General features: G+C 42.7%; 1 protein-coding gene across 1 annotated transcript; it reads right to left on the bottom strand.

Moving 5' to 3' along the window:
- Window positions 1-16,762: 16,762 nt before the first annotated feature.
- Window positions 16,763-17,464, bottom strand: LOC135709017 (uncharacterized). Its single transcript, XM_065231217.1, has one exon. The coding sequence runs from the start codon at window positions 17,462-17,464 to the stop codon at window positions 16,763-16,765; it is 702 nt and encodes a 233-aa protein (XP_065087289.1).
- Between the last annotated feature and the right edge of the window lie 469 nt (window positions 17,465-17,933).

The following is a 17,933-nucleotide window of genomic DNA, read 5'->3' as shown; positions in this document are numbered from 1 at the left end:
GTTGATTGGTCCATTTTTACCATAATTCGTTCTGTGAGGTGACAGTTGAAATACATTTCGAGTTCTTAACATGCGTGATGGTACGTAAAAATTTAAGCTTGCTAATATTTTTTCTGAATTTACGCGTTGTGAGATAATATCATTAACAAACGAAATCATGGAAATTTCTCTTCGTTTCTTAAGTGTTTCAATGTTTATCAACATGCAACGGGACTCATAAGAAGGAAGGGGAAAGAGGTCCAGCCTAGTTTCCTAAGAGCAAATAAAAAAACTGTTTTTGAACTGATTCTATACGATTTATATAAGTTTCATTATATGGAGCCCAAACCACACTGCAATATTTGAGAATTGATCTCACGTAAGCTATATAAAGTGTTTTGATGGTATATGGGTCTTTAAAATGATAACTAAATCTTTTTATGAATCCCAACATATTATTTGCTTTGTGAATTGTGGTATTCACATGATCTACAAATGTCAACTTCAAGTCTAGAATTACTCCTAAGTCCCTAATTTTATCGCCCCTTACAACCAACTGGTTTCCTAGAGTACATGTAAAATCTAGAGTAGTGTGTTTTCTGGAATAAGATATAATATTGCATTTTTTAACATTAATGTCCAACAGACTTGTAGACACCAATTGTAGAAAACATCAATTTCATTTTGAAAATGAAGCAAATCAGAATTGTCAAAGATTTCCATTACAGTTTCATATCGTCAGCATAATTATGAGCACATTTAAACGATTTAACACAAACTTCACGTTATTCACAAATAAAATAAATAATAAAGGACCTAAATGAGATCCCTGTGGAACTCCCGAGGTAACATTAATTGGCGAAGATATTTTTCCTTTAAAGCGGACCATCTGTGTTCTTTCTGTCAAGTATGATCCAATCCATTTTAAAAGTGTACTTGTCATACCTAAACGTTTTAATTTAAAAAGAAGTAAGGGAATGTCTACTCTGTCAAAGGCCTTACTAAAATCAGTGTATAAGGTTTCAACCGTATTGCCTCTATCCATTGCTTCAATAGAAAAGTTTACAAATTCCAAAAGATTAGTAGACGTTGACCGACCTTTAAAAAACCATGTTGATTATTTGAAATGCGATGCTTAACCTGGTTAAATATTTTTTGGTTAACAATTGCTTCAAACATTTTAGGAATACATGACATAATTGCAATACCTCTATAGTTTTTAATGTCAGACCGTTTGCCAGATTTAAGTATTGGGACTAAAAATGATTTCTTCCAAATTTTTGGAAAATCACCTGTTTTGAGAGATAAATTGTAAAGTCAAAACAATGGTTTAACAAAACTAGTTGCTATTTTTTTCAATAAAAATGGAGGTATTTCATCCGGACCAGGTCTTTGCCGGCATCGAGACTTTCAAGAGTCATAAAAATTTCTTGAACAGTGATATTATTGACTAATACGTCATTTTCCCCTTCAGGTAGGTAAGAAAAATAGTTCAAATCAAGAGCATTACTGGATTTCTTATATATGTTTTGGAAAAAGCGAGCAAATTGGTTACAAATATCCTCACTATCAGTGCTATCAAACTCTTCAAACTGCATGCGTGATGGGAATGTACATGACTTCATTTTTTCGTTCGCGAAGTTAAAGAACGTTTTGGGATCAGATTTTATATTGTTCTCTACTCTTGAATTGTAATTCGCATAAGCTGACGATATTTCTGCCTCAAGTTCTTTGCAAATAACAACGTATTTTTCTAAATTTTGCGCATTTTTAAACTTTTTATACGACTTGTGTGCTTTTTGCTTCCTGTTTTTAATATTTCTGATTTCTTGTGTATACCACACAGGATATTTGGTGCTGTTCACTATTCTCTTTAGTCTTTTAGGAACGATTTATGTTATTCAGTCTGCTGTGAAATTCAGGAACAATTGCATTTTTTAAATCATAAACTAATTCAAAATCAACAACGCTTGGGCGTGACCTATGCGAGTCTGTGAACACTGAGTATTCAATAGCCGTATGAAATTTTTCATTCTTCCATAATGGAACTGCTGCTTCTACAATACAAAAATCTTCTGTACAATTAGTAAACATAAAATCCAAATAGGAATTGAGCTGGTTACGAACATGGTTAATTTGATGAAGTCCTAAGTGGCTGCTTTTATCAAAGATGAATTGCAAAGTATCGTTTTCACCTACAATTGGTAACAACAGAGAATCATTATCACTATCCTGTATAAAATTAACAGTATTCTGGTTAAAATCTCCATAAATATGAATTTTGGTTCTTGGATCTTCTCTTTGAATTTTCAGTTCTGCAACAGTGAAAAACTTTTCGTAAGCTGGTTTTTTGGAAAAGTGTGGAGGAAAGTGGACAGAAGCGAAAAGATGTTCTTCACCATTTATTAAAATTTTAACCCACACATCTTCAGTGTTATGTCTTTATGTTTTTCACTAGCAATTTGTTCAGCTTGAAATGTAGCATTCACAGCGATAAGTACACCACCACCTGATTTTTTTACCTGATAATGATAAATTGCGGTCACATCGAAACACACTGAATATACTACCAAAGACCTCTTCGCTATTAATACTTTCAGACCAACTAGTTTCTGTTCCAATTATTATATCATATGTGCAGCCGCTTATTTTATTTTGAATTTCATTTATTTTATACTCACTACGCATACGGTTAAAATTTTGGCAATAGACTGTAGTTTCATTTGAAAAAGAGCTACTTGATAAACTAGCGACATGGTCACTTACGTCGTGCTGGTCAGGGGGTGAAGTTGCTGTATACTGCCCGACATCCCTCAAGTTATGTGAGATGCCATGAACCTCAGGCTCAGCTGTGTTGTCATATTCTACCTCAGATGAGTGCGTCAGTTGCGCCGAAAACACGCATGTCTACATGTGCACGGCTGACACGATGTAGAGGAAGAATTCCCCGGAGCCATACCATGTGAATTTGGAAGACCGCTTACTGGGTATGGGTTTATAGTTTCCCCTTTTTCAAACTGCATCGTAGGTTGATAATTAACCGGCGGTCTGTTAAAGACATTTTTTGCTGCTGAAAGAAGCTCTCGATCAGGTGGAAGAAAACGGGGGTTGCCATGATTTTTGATGTGGAACTGATAGGAACTGTTGTATTTGCTATTGCTGTTAATGTTGCTAAAATGTTGCTGTGATTGGTACTGTAACCGTTGTCGGAATTCATGTTTCGATGATTACGAGCATTTAAACTGTTGCTGTGTATGTTGTTTCTTGCGTTAGAATAATTTCGTGCTGTCTTTTGTTTTCTTTGCCTTCTAGCTTTTTCAGCATGTTTTTGTTGATTTAGCCGTCGTAATTTGCGCGCGTCGTAATCTGACCAGTCTGCCTTCCAGACCCTCCTCGTACCCAAAAGACGCCACCCTGAGTCATCAACGTTTTATCAGTATATAATATTACAAAATCTTTAATTTGTCGGCTGGTGGGCCTTCCAAACCTTTAAATCGATTTATCTCAGTAAATATGACTCTAATCGCAAAAAGAGGGGTGCTCAGATGCTCGAAATTTTCATAACCAAATTTATCAGTATATAATATTACAATATCTTTAATTTGTCGGCTGGTGGGCCTTCCAAACCTTTAAATCGATTTATCTCCGTAAATATGACTCTAATTGCAAAAAGAGGGGTGTTCAGATGCTCGAAATTTCCATACCCGAATTTATCAGTAAATAATACTAAAAATTCTTTCATTTGTCAGTTGGTGGACCATCCAAACCTTTAAATCGATTTATCTCCGTAAATATGGCTCTAATCGCAAAAAGTCGGGTGTTCAGATGCTCGAAAATTTTCATACCCGAATTTATCAGAATATAATATTACAAAATCTTTAATATGTCGACTGGTGGGCCTTCCAAACCTTTAAATCGATTTATCTCCGTAAATATGGCTCTTATCGCAAAAAGAGGGGTGTTCAGATGCTCGAAATTTCCATACCCGAATTTATCAGTAAATAATATTAAACATTCTTTCATTTGTCAGCTGGTGGGCCTTCCAAACCTTTAAATCGATTTATCTCCGTAAATATGACTCTAATCGCAAAAAGAGGGGTGTTCAGATGCTCGAAATTTTCATACCCGAATTTATCAGTTTAAAATATTACAAAATCTTTCATTTGTCGATTGGTGGGCCTTCCAAATCTTTAAATCGATTTATCTCCGTAAATATGGCTCTAACCGCAAAACTAGTGGTGTTCAGATGCTCGAAATTTTCATACTCACTTTAAAGTCACGAGTTGAAATCTCATCACCGTACAAGTCAAGCAAAATTGAAGATAATTCTAGATCAGCGTATAATCCTCGATGGAGCTTACCACCAAAACTGACTTCCACCGAGCTGATTTTGAAGGATTACCAGAAGCGTTTAGCCAAACTGACTGGCTTATCCTAGAATCCGCAGAACATATTAACATTGCTATAGAGTACTTCACCGACGTGCTGAAGAGTTACTAGGTTGATTTTGTTCCATAGCGTAGGCCGACTCCTAAACCACCTTGTTGGAATATACATTTACGACGACTCAAACGTGTCAGATCCAAAGCACTCCGAACTTATTGTCAGTCTCTTTGTCCTTTCACCAAGCACTAGTACAATTAGCAAATCTCACGAATGCTGGTTTGGTTTGGAAATGCTCAAAGAGCAAGCACTATGCTCAAGACAGGTATGAGTTCCAGTAGAAACGTAAAAAAGCTAGCAACAGAAACCGAATGAAGAGAAGGTATGGCAAATTAATTGCTACCTCTTTCGAAAACAATAACCATCCCACCTACCAAAGAAAAGGTTCACTTTCTTAAGATTGTTTGATTAGTCAGGTCCCTCTCGCCACAGTTTGACCAAATGACTACTGAAGAGAATGTAGCATATCGATGTCAAACTACTTTAATTTGTTTGACCCTTGTCTAAAGTTCATATTGTTGTTGAATCGGAGAATGGTGCCGTATCCAAAGTCAGGCACCGTTTTGATCTTAAAATCAAGAACTGACCGCACAGTCCTCACTTGAATAAAACGTTGCATAAGTTTACGAAGAAGGGATCGGATTCAATTATGAGAAAAGTTTTCCTTTTACTACTCTGCCTTCCACATGAGATCAAGGATTTGAATATTGCTGTTAAATAAATTTGAATACCTTGTTTGGCGACGTAAAAGATGGACAAAAGAACACGAAACTGGTCTACCCCTGCCTAGATCCTGTACAAAAAGTGGACAAAGAAACTCAATTTCGAGTACGTAAGAATTCTATTTGCCTTTTCACGAATGAACGTGATTCCTAATTAATAGCAATCCCTTGATTTACCTCCGGGCTAGCTTGTTCTGATTAATTATTAAACGTAACCACTCAATTACGGCTCTTCACCAGCGTCTTCTGTTTTGACGAAATCTTAAGTAGAATCTAGCGTGCCGTGAAGAAAAATTAAACAGATTTGCATAAATTTGCTACCCCTCGAAAATTACAAACAATCAACCAGCAGCGACTACCAAGAGGATGAGAGACAGAAGAGCAGACGTTTTCGCCACGCACTGACGGGCTGCTGACAGATTTGAAGGTGCAAGATAACAATCTTTTAAAAACTCTCTGCCCCTGTGATACCGTTCTACACGTACCTTCCCTGCTCAGACGTGGAGAAAAATCGCAAAGAAACCGCGGCTTTCCGTTATTCGAAGCGAGCTAATAAATTATTCCGTTTATTATCGCGTTTTAATGACTTGTTTGTCATTTTTCTTACCTCCCGCGGTTCTCCTTCTATCTCATCGTCGTCGGTGGTAAGATGAACTTTAGCTTTGCCGCGGATAGGAAAAACCTGGCACTGTGCGGTTCCAGAATTAAAAATTCAAATATTTGAGCACACAGAGGCAGCACACTGATTAACTTTGCCTATAGGTGAATGTTTTAGCCGCTGCTCTTTGATTTCTTTAATCATGACAGCACCACCAAAGCGGCGCGGGGGCTGGCGAAAAGCCTTTCGGGGATGAATGTTGGCAGAAAATGGATGAAAACTTTCACCGCTGCCATTCGTTGCTGGAAAAGTTGGATCAAAGAATTGGGAAGTTTTATTTTCTTGAAAAGTTCAAGGTACATACCATAAAGGTGGAAGGAGAGTCATCTTGGAAAGTGGATTCGAATTGAAGGTAAATTAATTTGAGTTGGATTAAATTGAGCAGCAAACATACGAAAGTTATCAGTAAGTTTAAAAAATGTATAGCTTTTGATGGCAGAGATGGATATTTCAAGCTCTCCTCATAAAATCAAAACGAATTGACTTTTATGATAGGTAGGGGGTAGCCGAAATCCCACAAATTGAAATTCAATGTTTGTTCTAAATTTCCCTGCATAACACGTTGATTGAATTTACCCTCAGGATGAGCGAAAAACAATCACACACACGTTCCGAAACTGCCCCATTTCCCGAAAAAAGATTCTGACGACACGATCCGGTTTCGGGGGGCCGACTTCATGAATCTCTCGTCTTATCAATTGGGACTTTGATGTGTCCTGCTATAGAGTCGTAAAACACCGAAAACCGAACGCTGCCGGAGTGGAATCAACCTTTAGCTAAATCGAAGGCTATTTCAACGAACGGTTTCACATGTGGACGACGAGCATGACACGGCCCAGGGGACACTTCATCCAAACGAGCGTGAGGGCGACAAAAAAGTAAAACCACAAAATCACACACATACGTTTGGCTGAGGTAATTTTCGGATTTAAATTCTTGGTCACGTTCCCAATTTCCTTCGGATGGGTGTGTTTGGATGATTCTTTTCTGGCGTTATTGACAAGAAAAAGATGGACCCTTCTAGTACATCTTACAGTTGACTTACGGAATTTGTGGCGCTAGTCGATGATGTTCTATTTCTAGCTATTTTGAACCGAACTTGTGATACTGTCAGTATGGTTGCAAATTATAGCACATGATGGATTGTGTATTTTACTTGAGCTAGGAATAATGCATTACATCTATTTTCACTTGAAAACTATTGTGGAAGGTTGTCTGATCATGTCTTTGAACATGATTTTCTGGTTTATTGATGTGTCGTCTGTGAAGTTCGGAAATGTACGCACAAATTCAAAAAAGAGGATGAAACCCGATTTTTGCAACCATAAAGAGGATGAAACTCTTAGTTTAATGAGCTGAGGTATTGAGCAATTCCAGGCCAAATAGTCAAAGAATACACACATTTTGAATTTTACCTTTCAGAATTCCATGAAGCATCACATAATTGCTTGTTTGTGTTGGAATTCGGCCAGTTTTTGTTTAGATTTTTTTACAGTTTGTATTTTTATCTGAAAAGAAAGACCAGTTTCCTACAAATTTGTTTTAAAATGAAATAATGAAATTGGGTTGTTAGCGGAATGCTTAAATAAAACAGCAAAAAAAAAAGGTTATCTTCCATTTAATTCCACTTAATTAATTTTGGTATCCATGACAGATACGTATTTCGACTACAATGTGCAGTCTTCATCAGTGTCATTCCCACTAAAGAACTATTCAAAATCAAGTACTCACTGACATGACAGAGCCCTGCGGAACTCCGTTTTACAACGGATACTGGCGAGACATATGCCCCCCAACGGATACCTGGATCGTTCGCTCCGAGAGGAAGCTATTCATCATGTTCAGCATCCGACCACGTATTCTCCATGACCTCAGAGTGCGGATTATGCCGCGCCGCCAGGTGGTGTCTGTGTGGTGCATATCTTGTATTAAAGTTGCAGTGTATTATGTGCTGAACGTTCAGGTAATCACCCTGTGCCTGGGTGCTCATCGTGAGTGTCAGAATAGGTACCTCGTCCTAGAGTCAGCCGTTTTCCCATCCTCTTTCGCCAGCCAGCTTTTCAAAAAGGAACATAGTGCATGTTGAGCGGATTTGTTAAATATACATAGTTCATGCTGAGCGTATCTGAAGATCGCGCAATTAAATGTGTATAGCTCATGCTCAGGCGTTTTGGAAAGTTTACACATACTGAGTGGATCTGAAGATAGCGCTCTCCGGAAATGTGTGCGACCTAAGATATGCGGATCGGTAGGATCGCGCAATTGAAATGCACCAATGTGGAAAATATTCACTGCACGGACCACGATCAAGTAAATTGCACATAACAAATTCCTTCCAGCGGATCACTTAATTGCGGCCATTGAATGGTTGAAAACGAAATAATTTTGCCTGTAATACACATATACCCCGTAATTAGAATATTTAATTATTACTCGATGGTATAGCTACTCTTTTTAATGGAATTATCTGAATTTTAAATTGAGATCACGTACTTGTCATTTCAGAGAAATTAAATAATTCAAAGACGCTCAAAAAGAAACCTTACGGAATGTCTAACAAGTGGAATTCCATGTGTGAGTCCGACGACCTCGAGACGGAATGCATGGATGTCGCAGTGGATGACGAAAGTTCTGAGCCTCATCAGTCTACAAGCAATTCCTGTAACTCCTCTGAAGATGCAGACAGCGAAACGGAAGTTGAAATTGTTGAGCTGGTAAAAATCAGGCAATTTCCTCTGTGTTATTTTTGACAGTGCATACGTTTGAGAGAGAGAGAGAGAGAGAGAAAGGTGAGCTTTCGCTCAAGAGCAGAGAGCTCGGCAACAAGCAGCGCGACAAGAGAGCTTTTACTTGATGGTAGGATTTGAAGAGATATCAATCACTAGTTTAACATGTTGCTTGGCAGTTAGGACGAAGAGAAGAAACATTGTAAAATCATTCTGTATTGAAAAAGCTGATCAATAAATATTGGTGAAAAGTATTGAATCTATTTTGTTCAATAGTGTTTATATCACTAAGTTGTGGTGAGTGTGCTCGGCGTGATTCGGCGTTGTGTTTGTAAGTTGTTTGAAGTCTGAGAGGGAATTCCTCAAGACTGTTCGATTCTCCATTTTGCTCATCTCAATAGGTTATGGGCCCAGGTACCGCATAAAGTTACGGCCAGAGTAATGGAGACCAGATCACGACGTACGCTGGCACCGTTGTTCAACGGGGAGGAGAAATCTTTCCCGTTCTGGAAGGTTCGCATGGAGCAACATCTTAAGCAGGATGGTTTGCTACATACTTTGGATAAAACGGTTGCGGAGGAGGATTTCGGTGAGCCGGTGGCAGGTGCCACGGCGGAAGCGGAGGAAATCCGTAAGAAGCAACTAGAGTTGCGCATTAAACAAGAGGATGCGACTCTGAACGAGCTTTGGACAGCGCTTTAGGACGAATCCATGAGCCATGTGTTGCAGTGCCGATCGGTGAAGGAGGTGATGCAAAAACTGCAGGAGGTTTATCAACCTCAAGGGGCAGTTGCAATGATCGCCCTGCGATCCAAGCTCTATTTGCTGAGCAATCAACGATTCAAAACCTTGAAGGATTTGTTTGCTTCTCATCATGACATTGTGCGCCAGCTTGAGAGCATGGGAGAGGCAGTGGATCATATGGAGCAAATCCGTACGCTCCTTGTTGCCATCCCTGAGCAATTTAAGCATTTGCTGGGCGCGTTGTCGGTGATTCGGAAGCAGGATTTGCAAATGATGTCACTAGAGCAAATAAAGCGCATCTTTCTGGATGCTGACCGCGAGAACCTTCAGGTTTACCGTCACAGACAGCATTTGTTGGTCACAGGGACAGTCGAAAGGAGATTCAAAGCAGGAATCCGAGGGAAAACTCTCGGGATAATAGAAGGCAGGTTGTTTGCTATGAATGTGGCAGAGCCGGCCACAAGCGTCGGAATTGTTTCCGGCTCAAGAAGAAAATGCGCCAGGAAAAGTCTTCAATGGACAACCTCGCGAATGCCGTCTCGAATGTGGCTTTGATGGCTCAGGCTGCTCCCATCATCAGCGATCCCGTACCACGTCGAGAAGTTGAAATTCAAAAGGATGAATCAAAATCGGATGTTCCGGATGCTGGTTAGATTGAACGTGCTTCTGCTTAAAATCATGCTTCAAGTGTAGCTAATGTAGCTGAAGGGGAGCGTCCAAATGGATTCAGAGTGCAAATTCCCCTGGAGAGGATCAACATGGTCCGTGTGAGGCAAATTGAGGAGAAGCTGAGAGACCAGACAATTCAAGAACTGTCATGGAACGAGATGCCGGTTACATTACCTGTTTTCGTGGATTCTGGTGCGAGTGCGCATATGCTCCGAGAAATGCGTTATTTCAGCCATCTGTGGGAAATGGTGGGAAATGAACAGTCCATTTCCATGGCCAATGGTGAAAGGGTGAAGTGTAAGCAAATGGGTAATGCTGTGCTTCGAAGTGATGTTGGTAATAAACGATTCCGATTGAACCTGTACAACTCGTATTTCATTCCTGAACTGCATTGTAACCTGATTTCGGCTTCGAAAATTGAGGAAACAGGTAAGCGAGTTGCATTCTGCAATGGAAGGGTTGAAATTTTAGATGAATTCGGACAGGTGATTGCGAAGGGCAGGAAAGTCAATGGACTTTATGCACTTGATGTGAGCCTGGAAGAAACTCAAAATGAGCATTATGATTATGCAAATCTAGGAAAAATTTCAAGCAATGTTGGTATTTGGCACAAACGATTCGCTCATCTGGGAGAAACCAATTTGAAAAAGTTAGTCAGGAATCATGAGGAGCTTGATCCTATTGTATGCAAAGGATGCATAATAGGTAAGCAATCACGAGAAGTGTTTAAGAAAGAAGAAAGAGTTCGTTCAAGGAGGCCTCTAGAGTTGATTCATAGCGATGTTTGTGGCCATATGACTGACGAGACTTATGATGGATTCAGGTATTATGTCTCCTTTATTGACAATTTCACTCATTTCGTGATCGTTTATTTGATCAAACATAAGAGTGATGTGTTTCAAAAATTTGTTGAGCATGAGGCAATGGTCTCAGCTCAATTTAATTTGAAAATTTCCAAGTTGAGATCGGATAATGGTGGTGAGTATTTCGGTAAAGAATTCATGGCCTTTTGCACTAGCAAAGGGATCCAGATGATACCTACTGCCCCATACACCCCTCAACAGAATGGAGTGAGCGAACGCATGAATCGCACTCTGATGGAAAAGGGTAGCCATATGTAGAACCATATTATTACATGAAGGTGCAATGCCGTATGCTTTGTGGGGAGAGTCGGTGTATGTCGCTGCTTATTTGACAAACCGAAGCCCCACAAGTGCATTGTCTGGATTAAAGACACCTTATGAAATGTGGTTAAATTGCAAGCCAGATGTCAGTAAATTAAAGGTGTTTGGTTGTATTGCTTATGCACACATTAACAAGGTGCATCGAAGCAAGCTTGATGGAAAGAGCAGGATTTTGGCCATGGTCGGTTATGCTCCGAATGGTTTTCGTCTGTGGGATGATAATGAGAATAAAATTGTCATCTCAAGAGACGTCATTTTCGATGAAGGAAGATTTTATTTTCATAGAAAGGATGAAATTTCCAACAAAGAGGAAGAGTCCAATCCAGAGAGGAATGATGAAATTTTTGAGGTAGCCTTACCACAATCTCAAGTGTTTCCTGAAGTTCAAGAACCAGAGTTTGTAGAAGTTAAAAATGAAGAAACAAGAGATGATGATGATGAGGAGGCAGATATTTTCTTGGAAGTGGAAAATGAGATGGAAAATGCTCAGGAAAATGGTGAATTTCAACATCAGGTACAACGTCAAAGTCAAAGATCTCGTCGAGCACCTGGTTGGCATCAGGATTATGATACATGTCTTTACATTTGTGAAAGCCGAGGTTTGTTCATCATATTATATGTTGATGACATACTTATTTTCGGAAAAGATGTCAAGCAAATAAAGTGGTTAAAGGCAAATCTTTCCAAACGGTTCAAAATGAAGGATTCAGGGGAAGTCCATAGCTTTCTTGGCCTAGATATCCGACGTGACTTTGAATCGGGATGGATGATTTTGTCTCAAGAAAGGTACATTTCAAAGATCCTAAATAAATTTGGAATGGGGGATTGCAACCCTGTATACACTCCAGTTGACCCTAGTATGAAATGGAAGAAAAATACAGGACAACAGACCAATGCACCATTCAAGGCTTTATTGGGTTGTCTTCAATATTTAACATTAATGAGTAGACCGGACATTACGTTTGCGGTCAGTATTTTCAGTCGATTTCAGAGTAACCCAGATGACACCCACTGGACTGGACTTAAGCGGATTCTGAGAAACCTTCAAGGAACCCGCAATCTATGCTTGATTTATCGAAGGAGGGACAACGAGGCACCACTTTTGGGATATGCGGATGCAGATTTTGCCAATGACGAAGAGGATAGGAGATCAATTTCTGGAAGTGCGTTTACGGTATATGGGAACCTCGTTTCATGGAGTACGAAGCGGCAACAACTCGTCAGCTTGTCATCAACCGAGGCGGAGCTGGTCTCGCTTTGTGCAGCATCCAAGGAGGGCATTTGGTTGTCAAAGATGTTGTGTGAGGTTGGTACTCTAGCAGTTCCATTCACAATATTCGAGGACAATATTCCATGCATTAAAATTGCGGAAGAGCCCCGCGATCACCAACGCACTAAACATATTGACGTGAAGTACATGTTTATTCGTGAACAAATCCAAAATAAGAAGATAACATTGAAATATGTGCCTTCTGAGAATCAGGTAGCTGATGTTTTTACAAAACCCCTAGCAAGATCAAAGTTTTTGAAAATGATTAGTCTGTAAGGAATGGAAATTGAGGGGAAGTGTTGAGATGGTAAAAATCAGGCAATTTCCTCTGTGTTATTTTTGACAGTGCATACGTTTGAGAGAGAGAGAGAAAGGTGAGCTTTCGCTCAAGAGCAGAGAGCTCGGCAACAAGCAGCGCGACAAGAGAGCTTTTGCTTGATGGTAGGATTTGAAGAGATATCAATCACTAGTTTAACATGTTGCTTGGCAGTTAGGACGAAGAGAAGAAACATTGTAAAATCATTCTGTATTGGAAAAGCTGATCAATAAATATTGGTGAAAAGTATTGAATCTATTTTGTTCAATAGTGTTTATATCACTAGGTTGTGGTGAGTGTGCTCGGCGTGAGTTTTCACGAGAGTACTGTTCCCTTTGCTTTCCTCGGTCGAGGATTCGGCGTTGTGTTTGTAAGTTGTTTGAAGTCTGAGAGGGAATTCCTCAAGACTGTTCGATTCTCCATTTTGCTCATCTCAATAGAAATTAGTGGTGACGAAAATGACATCAATACGGACGATCAACGAGGGACAAAAGCAAACAATAGTGGTAGCGACGAAAATGACCCTGATACGGACGATGACCTAAATAGCTACAGCAACTGCGGCGCACCTACCAAAAACTCAACCAACAACTCTGCAAAGGTCAAACCAGGAATCATCAGAGCAAGCCGCCGGTAATGCAGCACGGATTGATCTTATGGAGAAGATGCTCTCGAATATAAACGATGCCTTGAATCGCTTCCAGGCTAATACCGAACCGATACCGAATGATGATGTCGAGAAAAGCTGGAAGGTTTCTGGCAACGCAGACGTTGTTGGTAATGTCGATGAAGGCATCTCCACCCATGTCCGCTTGGATCTCGTAACCCCTCAAGAAGAGGGGTAATGTGTGGTGCATATCTTGACTTCGACAGGTCCAGGGATGCTATCAGACAGTGCTCGTCTGTGCTTGGAAGCGTTCTCTCGAGCTCGGAAAAGTACGAGTCGGTGCCTCGCCCGGCACGGAAAGCGTGTCGAGTCGCCCGCTCGACTCTAGCTCGGTGATCAGTCGTCGATTTATGATGCGTTCAAGCAGCTTCGCCATGCAGCTGGTGAGCGAGATTGGACGGAACGCAGCGGGTCCGGTATCGAGGCACCACGATTGCATTTCGCCAGCTGTTGGGAAACTCTCCACTACGCCAGATCCGGCTGAGCAGCTCTAGCAGTGTCATCTTCACGGACAAAGGTAGACGTCGAAGCAATGGGTACCCTATCATGTCAGGTCCTGTCGAGGCAGCTCGCCCTTTCTCGAGAGCCCACAGAAGTTCGCTTAGGGTAATGTCGCTGTTGTACACGTCGTCCGTGTTTGGCGAAACATCTATGGACTCTCTTTCAGCTGCTGCCTTAGTCTTCTGAAAAGAAGTAGGGTAATTGGAGGTCGCAGATCTATCGCTGTAAAAACTGGCTAGCGCTTCCGCAGTTTCTTCGGGGTCATCGGTGAAGCCATCCGATCGCTTGAGTGCGATGGTACGTTGTTGTCGGCTGCCACGTAGCGTGTTCACCGTTCGCCACAGTTTGGTTGTCGTGCTACTTGGGGCAATTTTGGAAACGAAGTTCTCCCACGATCGTTCTTTTGCTTCCTTTATTGCCTTTCGTGCTACAGCTCTGGTTTCCTGAAACCTCGCCAATGCAGCGGGTTGATCAGGATCAGATGTCTGCAGCCGCCGCAGAGATCGAAGACACTTTCGTTGATGTCGAATCGCCGCCTTTGCTTCAGGGCACCACCATGGTACCGCTTTAGGCCCCATACGGCCGCTGGTTTGCGGTATGGCACAAGTTGCTGCTGCAATTATCTTCTCCGTGAAGCTGTCTACGTCCCATTCAACATCTGGCCGGATGGTTTCTGCGGTGATACGTTCATATAACGACCAATCAGCGCGATCGTACAACCATTTCCGCCGCGTCGTTCGTGAGGATGACCACCCAGGAATAGAAACTGTTATCGGGAAATGGTCACTATTGTGCGTGTCCGGTATGGTTCGCCACGTGAATCTGCGAGCCACACTCTCGGAGCAGAAGGTCAAATCGATTGCAGAGGTGTTGCCTTTGGCCGGATCGATGCGAGTGGGTGAGCCATTGTTCAGAATTACCAGCCGCTTGTCCAAAGTAGCTTCGGAGATGAAACGGCCGAGCGCGTTCACTGTTTGTGATCCCCATGCTAGATGATGAGCGTTGAAATCCCCCAGAAACATGATAGGACCTTCCAGTCGGTCGAGTAGATCACTCAACGCATCCTGACACTGTGTTGAGCTCGGCGGGACGTAGATAGAGACTACAGTTATCTGAATCGGTGTGTGGATACGCACAGCGACGAGGTGTAAGAAGGTGTCTACTTGCAGTCGCTCGAAGGGTATGCCTTCTCGGACAGCAAGACCAACCCCGTGTTGCCAGTGGTGCGTGTTATTGGATTCCAACAGTAGCGTGTAGTTCTTGTCGATGTATTCTGGTGGTGCGACAGTCTGATTCTCCTTGGTCTCCTGGAGTGCGATGATGCAGGGTTCGAGCTCAGCTATGAGGAGTTTCAGTCCGCTGATGTTGCCCCTAAGCCCACGAATATTCCACTGAAGTGCGAAGCAGCCACCGTGGTAACTGATACTAGCTGACCGTGTGATGGACGACGATGAGGATAGTGATGGTCTTCGTGTCGGTGGCGGGTCGCCTGTAAAAGAACAAGGTGCCGCAGTAATCGGTGCTGGTAACTCTATCGATTCAGAACTTGCCTGTGGGACGCTTGGCCCCACAGTGCCGGCTGCCGTCGAAACCATTACACTAGTTTTTCCAATACCGACAACAGCCGGCACTGGGGAAGCACTTTGTTTAATATTTGCTCGACGAGTACTTGAAGAAATTTCTCCGGGATATAGCTCTGGTGGGGATATAACATGATCTGTAAAGATATTGGGCACGGCAGTACCTTTTCGCGGTTGTATCATGATGGGACTGACCAGTGGGACGTCTTGCCCCACAGTGTCAGCCGTTGCCGAAACTACTACACGATTTCTTCCCAAATTGCCGGCAACAGCCGACACTGGGGAAAGACTTTGTGTTGCTTGCTACGGTGCTGTCAGGCGTTGAAATCCATGGAAGAGCTCGGAGTGAAGAGAGTGACGGGATGCTGTTGATTTTGGTTGCTCGTGTAGGGCGGCGGCCAGGGCAAAGAAGGGATACACCTTCCTCCTGCCGTCTATCCCAAGTTTCCAGTGTCGTGGTTGTGTCGTAGTTTCCATCGGCTACAGCGGTGAATTCACCATCAACGGGGTGGAGAAAGACGTCCCGGATGGTTCCTTCAGCCTGCTGTACTTGCGTTGGGAGGAATACTTCACTTTCCTCACTTCCAAACCGATTACCTTCGTTGTCAGTATTCGTGCGTAGGTCATCATTGTTATCCAAACGTTGTTGTGAGACAGGGTTATCAAAAGCGCTTGTATTGGCTGGCGAATTTTCGATTGTTGTGGGTAAAAAACGAGGTGGTATTATGGTAGGGTAGGTGGCATATTGTTCTATCGCTTGATAATCGACCGCAGAGGGAGATTTTCCATCAACGGGTTGGGGTAAGACGTCCCGGACGGGTCCTTCGGCCTGCTGCGCTCTCTCCAGTGAGAGTGAAGGAGGTACTACACTTTCCCTCCCTTCAAGTCGATCGTTGTTGCTGTCCGGTTCGCTTGTCAGGTATGAATTGCTGGTCGGTGTTAAACGTACGGAGGAGTTTTCCTTATCGAAGATGCTGGTTAGGGGGCGTTTCTTCGATCTCAAACACCTCATCGATTTCTATGGAGTCCTGATCGGCTGTACCTTCTTCTTCTGCGGGTTTCTTCAACGGTGGGCTTTGACGTCCAGGTGAGCTGTTGTTACTTCTGTTGTGCCTTTTCTTCTTCTTGCTGTCCCGGGGGTCCGTTGACGCTGGCGATCTGGTCCTGAGCTGCATTGATGTTTCGGCTACCTGAGACTCGGCAGGCTTCCTTCCGGCGGATTGGCTTCGTTGAATCGGGGCAGGCGGTGGCGGCATTGATGTGTTCTGCTGCGATTGCGACTGTTGAGTTTGACGTGTGGTCATCATCCTGATGTGGGCCAACAGCTTATCGATTTCTCGTCCTTTTTCTTCATCGCGTCAAGCAGCTGCGTTATTTCGTTATCTTTCTCCTGCATCTTCTTTTCGAGTTCCTCCAGCTTCTTGCGGTCGGCAGTCTTCTGGGCTGCAGCTGCGGCGTAATTAAAAAACCCTGATTCAATTCGCTTGCGGGCTTCGGGGTACGTCAGGTTCTTATCCACCTTCATCCGGATAACATCCACCTCCTTCTTGTAGACCGGACATTGTCGATTATTCGGACGATGGGGTCCACCGCAGTTGATGCAGTGAGCAGCAGCTTCACATTCTGCACCCTCCGACAGCTCATGCTCGGCAGAGCAATTCAGGCATCGTTTCGGGCCAGGACAACGTGCACGAGGATGACCATAGCGAACGCAACCGTAACAAAGAAGAGGATTCGGATAATATGGACGGGTAGAGACTCGAAGTACACCAATTTTGACTTGCGACGGGTAGTTGCACCTGTTGAATGTTAGGAGCAAGGCGGACGTATTCACCGGCCTACCGTTCTCCCTTCGAGTAATCCGTTGGATACGGATGACCCCTTGGCTGATGAGACCACGCAGGACATCCTTCTCCTCCATACGGATCGCCTCGAAACACGATATGACACAACGGCTCTCGTTCAGATTCGGATGCAACTGAACAACCACCTCCGTTTCATCCATAAGGGTAGTCAACTTCAGCCACTTGTCAACTTGGGCCGGATTTCTGACCTTAAGCGTGTACCGGATTCCTTGCGCTTCAGTCGAAGCTTCTCAATAGGTCCATTAGCAGCACTCTCAACCGACTTCCCCACAATGAAGGGATCCGGCAGAGGGGTATTCTCGTTCTTACTTGTCAACTGCAGGTACGTCAACGCTCCAAATTCACTCGACGATATGGCTCCTAAACCTGTCCATTGATGTCTTGACCCTCCCGCGTCGCCGCTACTAGCGGCCGTCATAGTCACTCTACCCTACCCTACCACTTTCTCGCTATTAGGCACCGCAAACGTTGGAAATGTTTGAAAAAGTAACAACGGTCACCCGTTGTTTACCCCAGAGACGGTAAAATAGAAAAAGAAAACAAAGAACTTTCCTACCTTACGCTCCTGCAACGTGCATCAACAACCTCACTTCGCCCTTCGACAAAAAA

The sequence above is a fragment of the Ochlerotatus camptorhynchus genome, unplaced genomic scaffold, assembly GCF_037179485.1.
Source record: "Ochlerotatus camptorhynchus isolate MF236.1 unplaced genomic scaffold, CSIRO-AGI_Acam_v1.1 ptg000345l, whole genome shotgun sequence".
NCBI classification, from domain to species: domain Eukaryota; kingdom Metazoa; phylum Arthropoda; class Insecta; order Diptera; family Culicidae; genus Ochlerotatus; species Ochlerotatus camptorhynchus.
The sequence above is the reverse complement of the archived record's forward strand: the minus strand, read 5'-3'. Positions and strand labels throughout refer to the sequence as shown.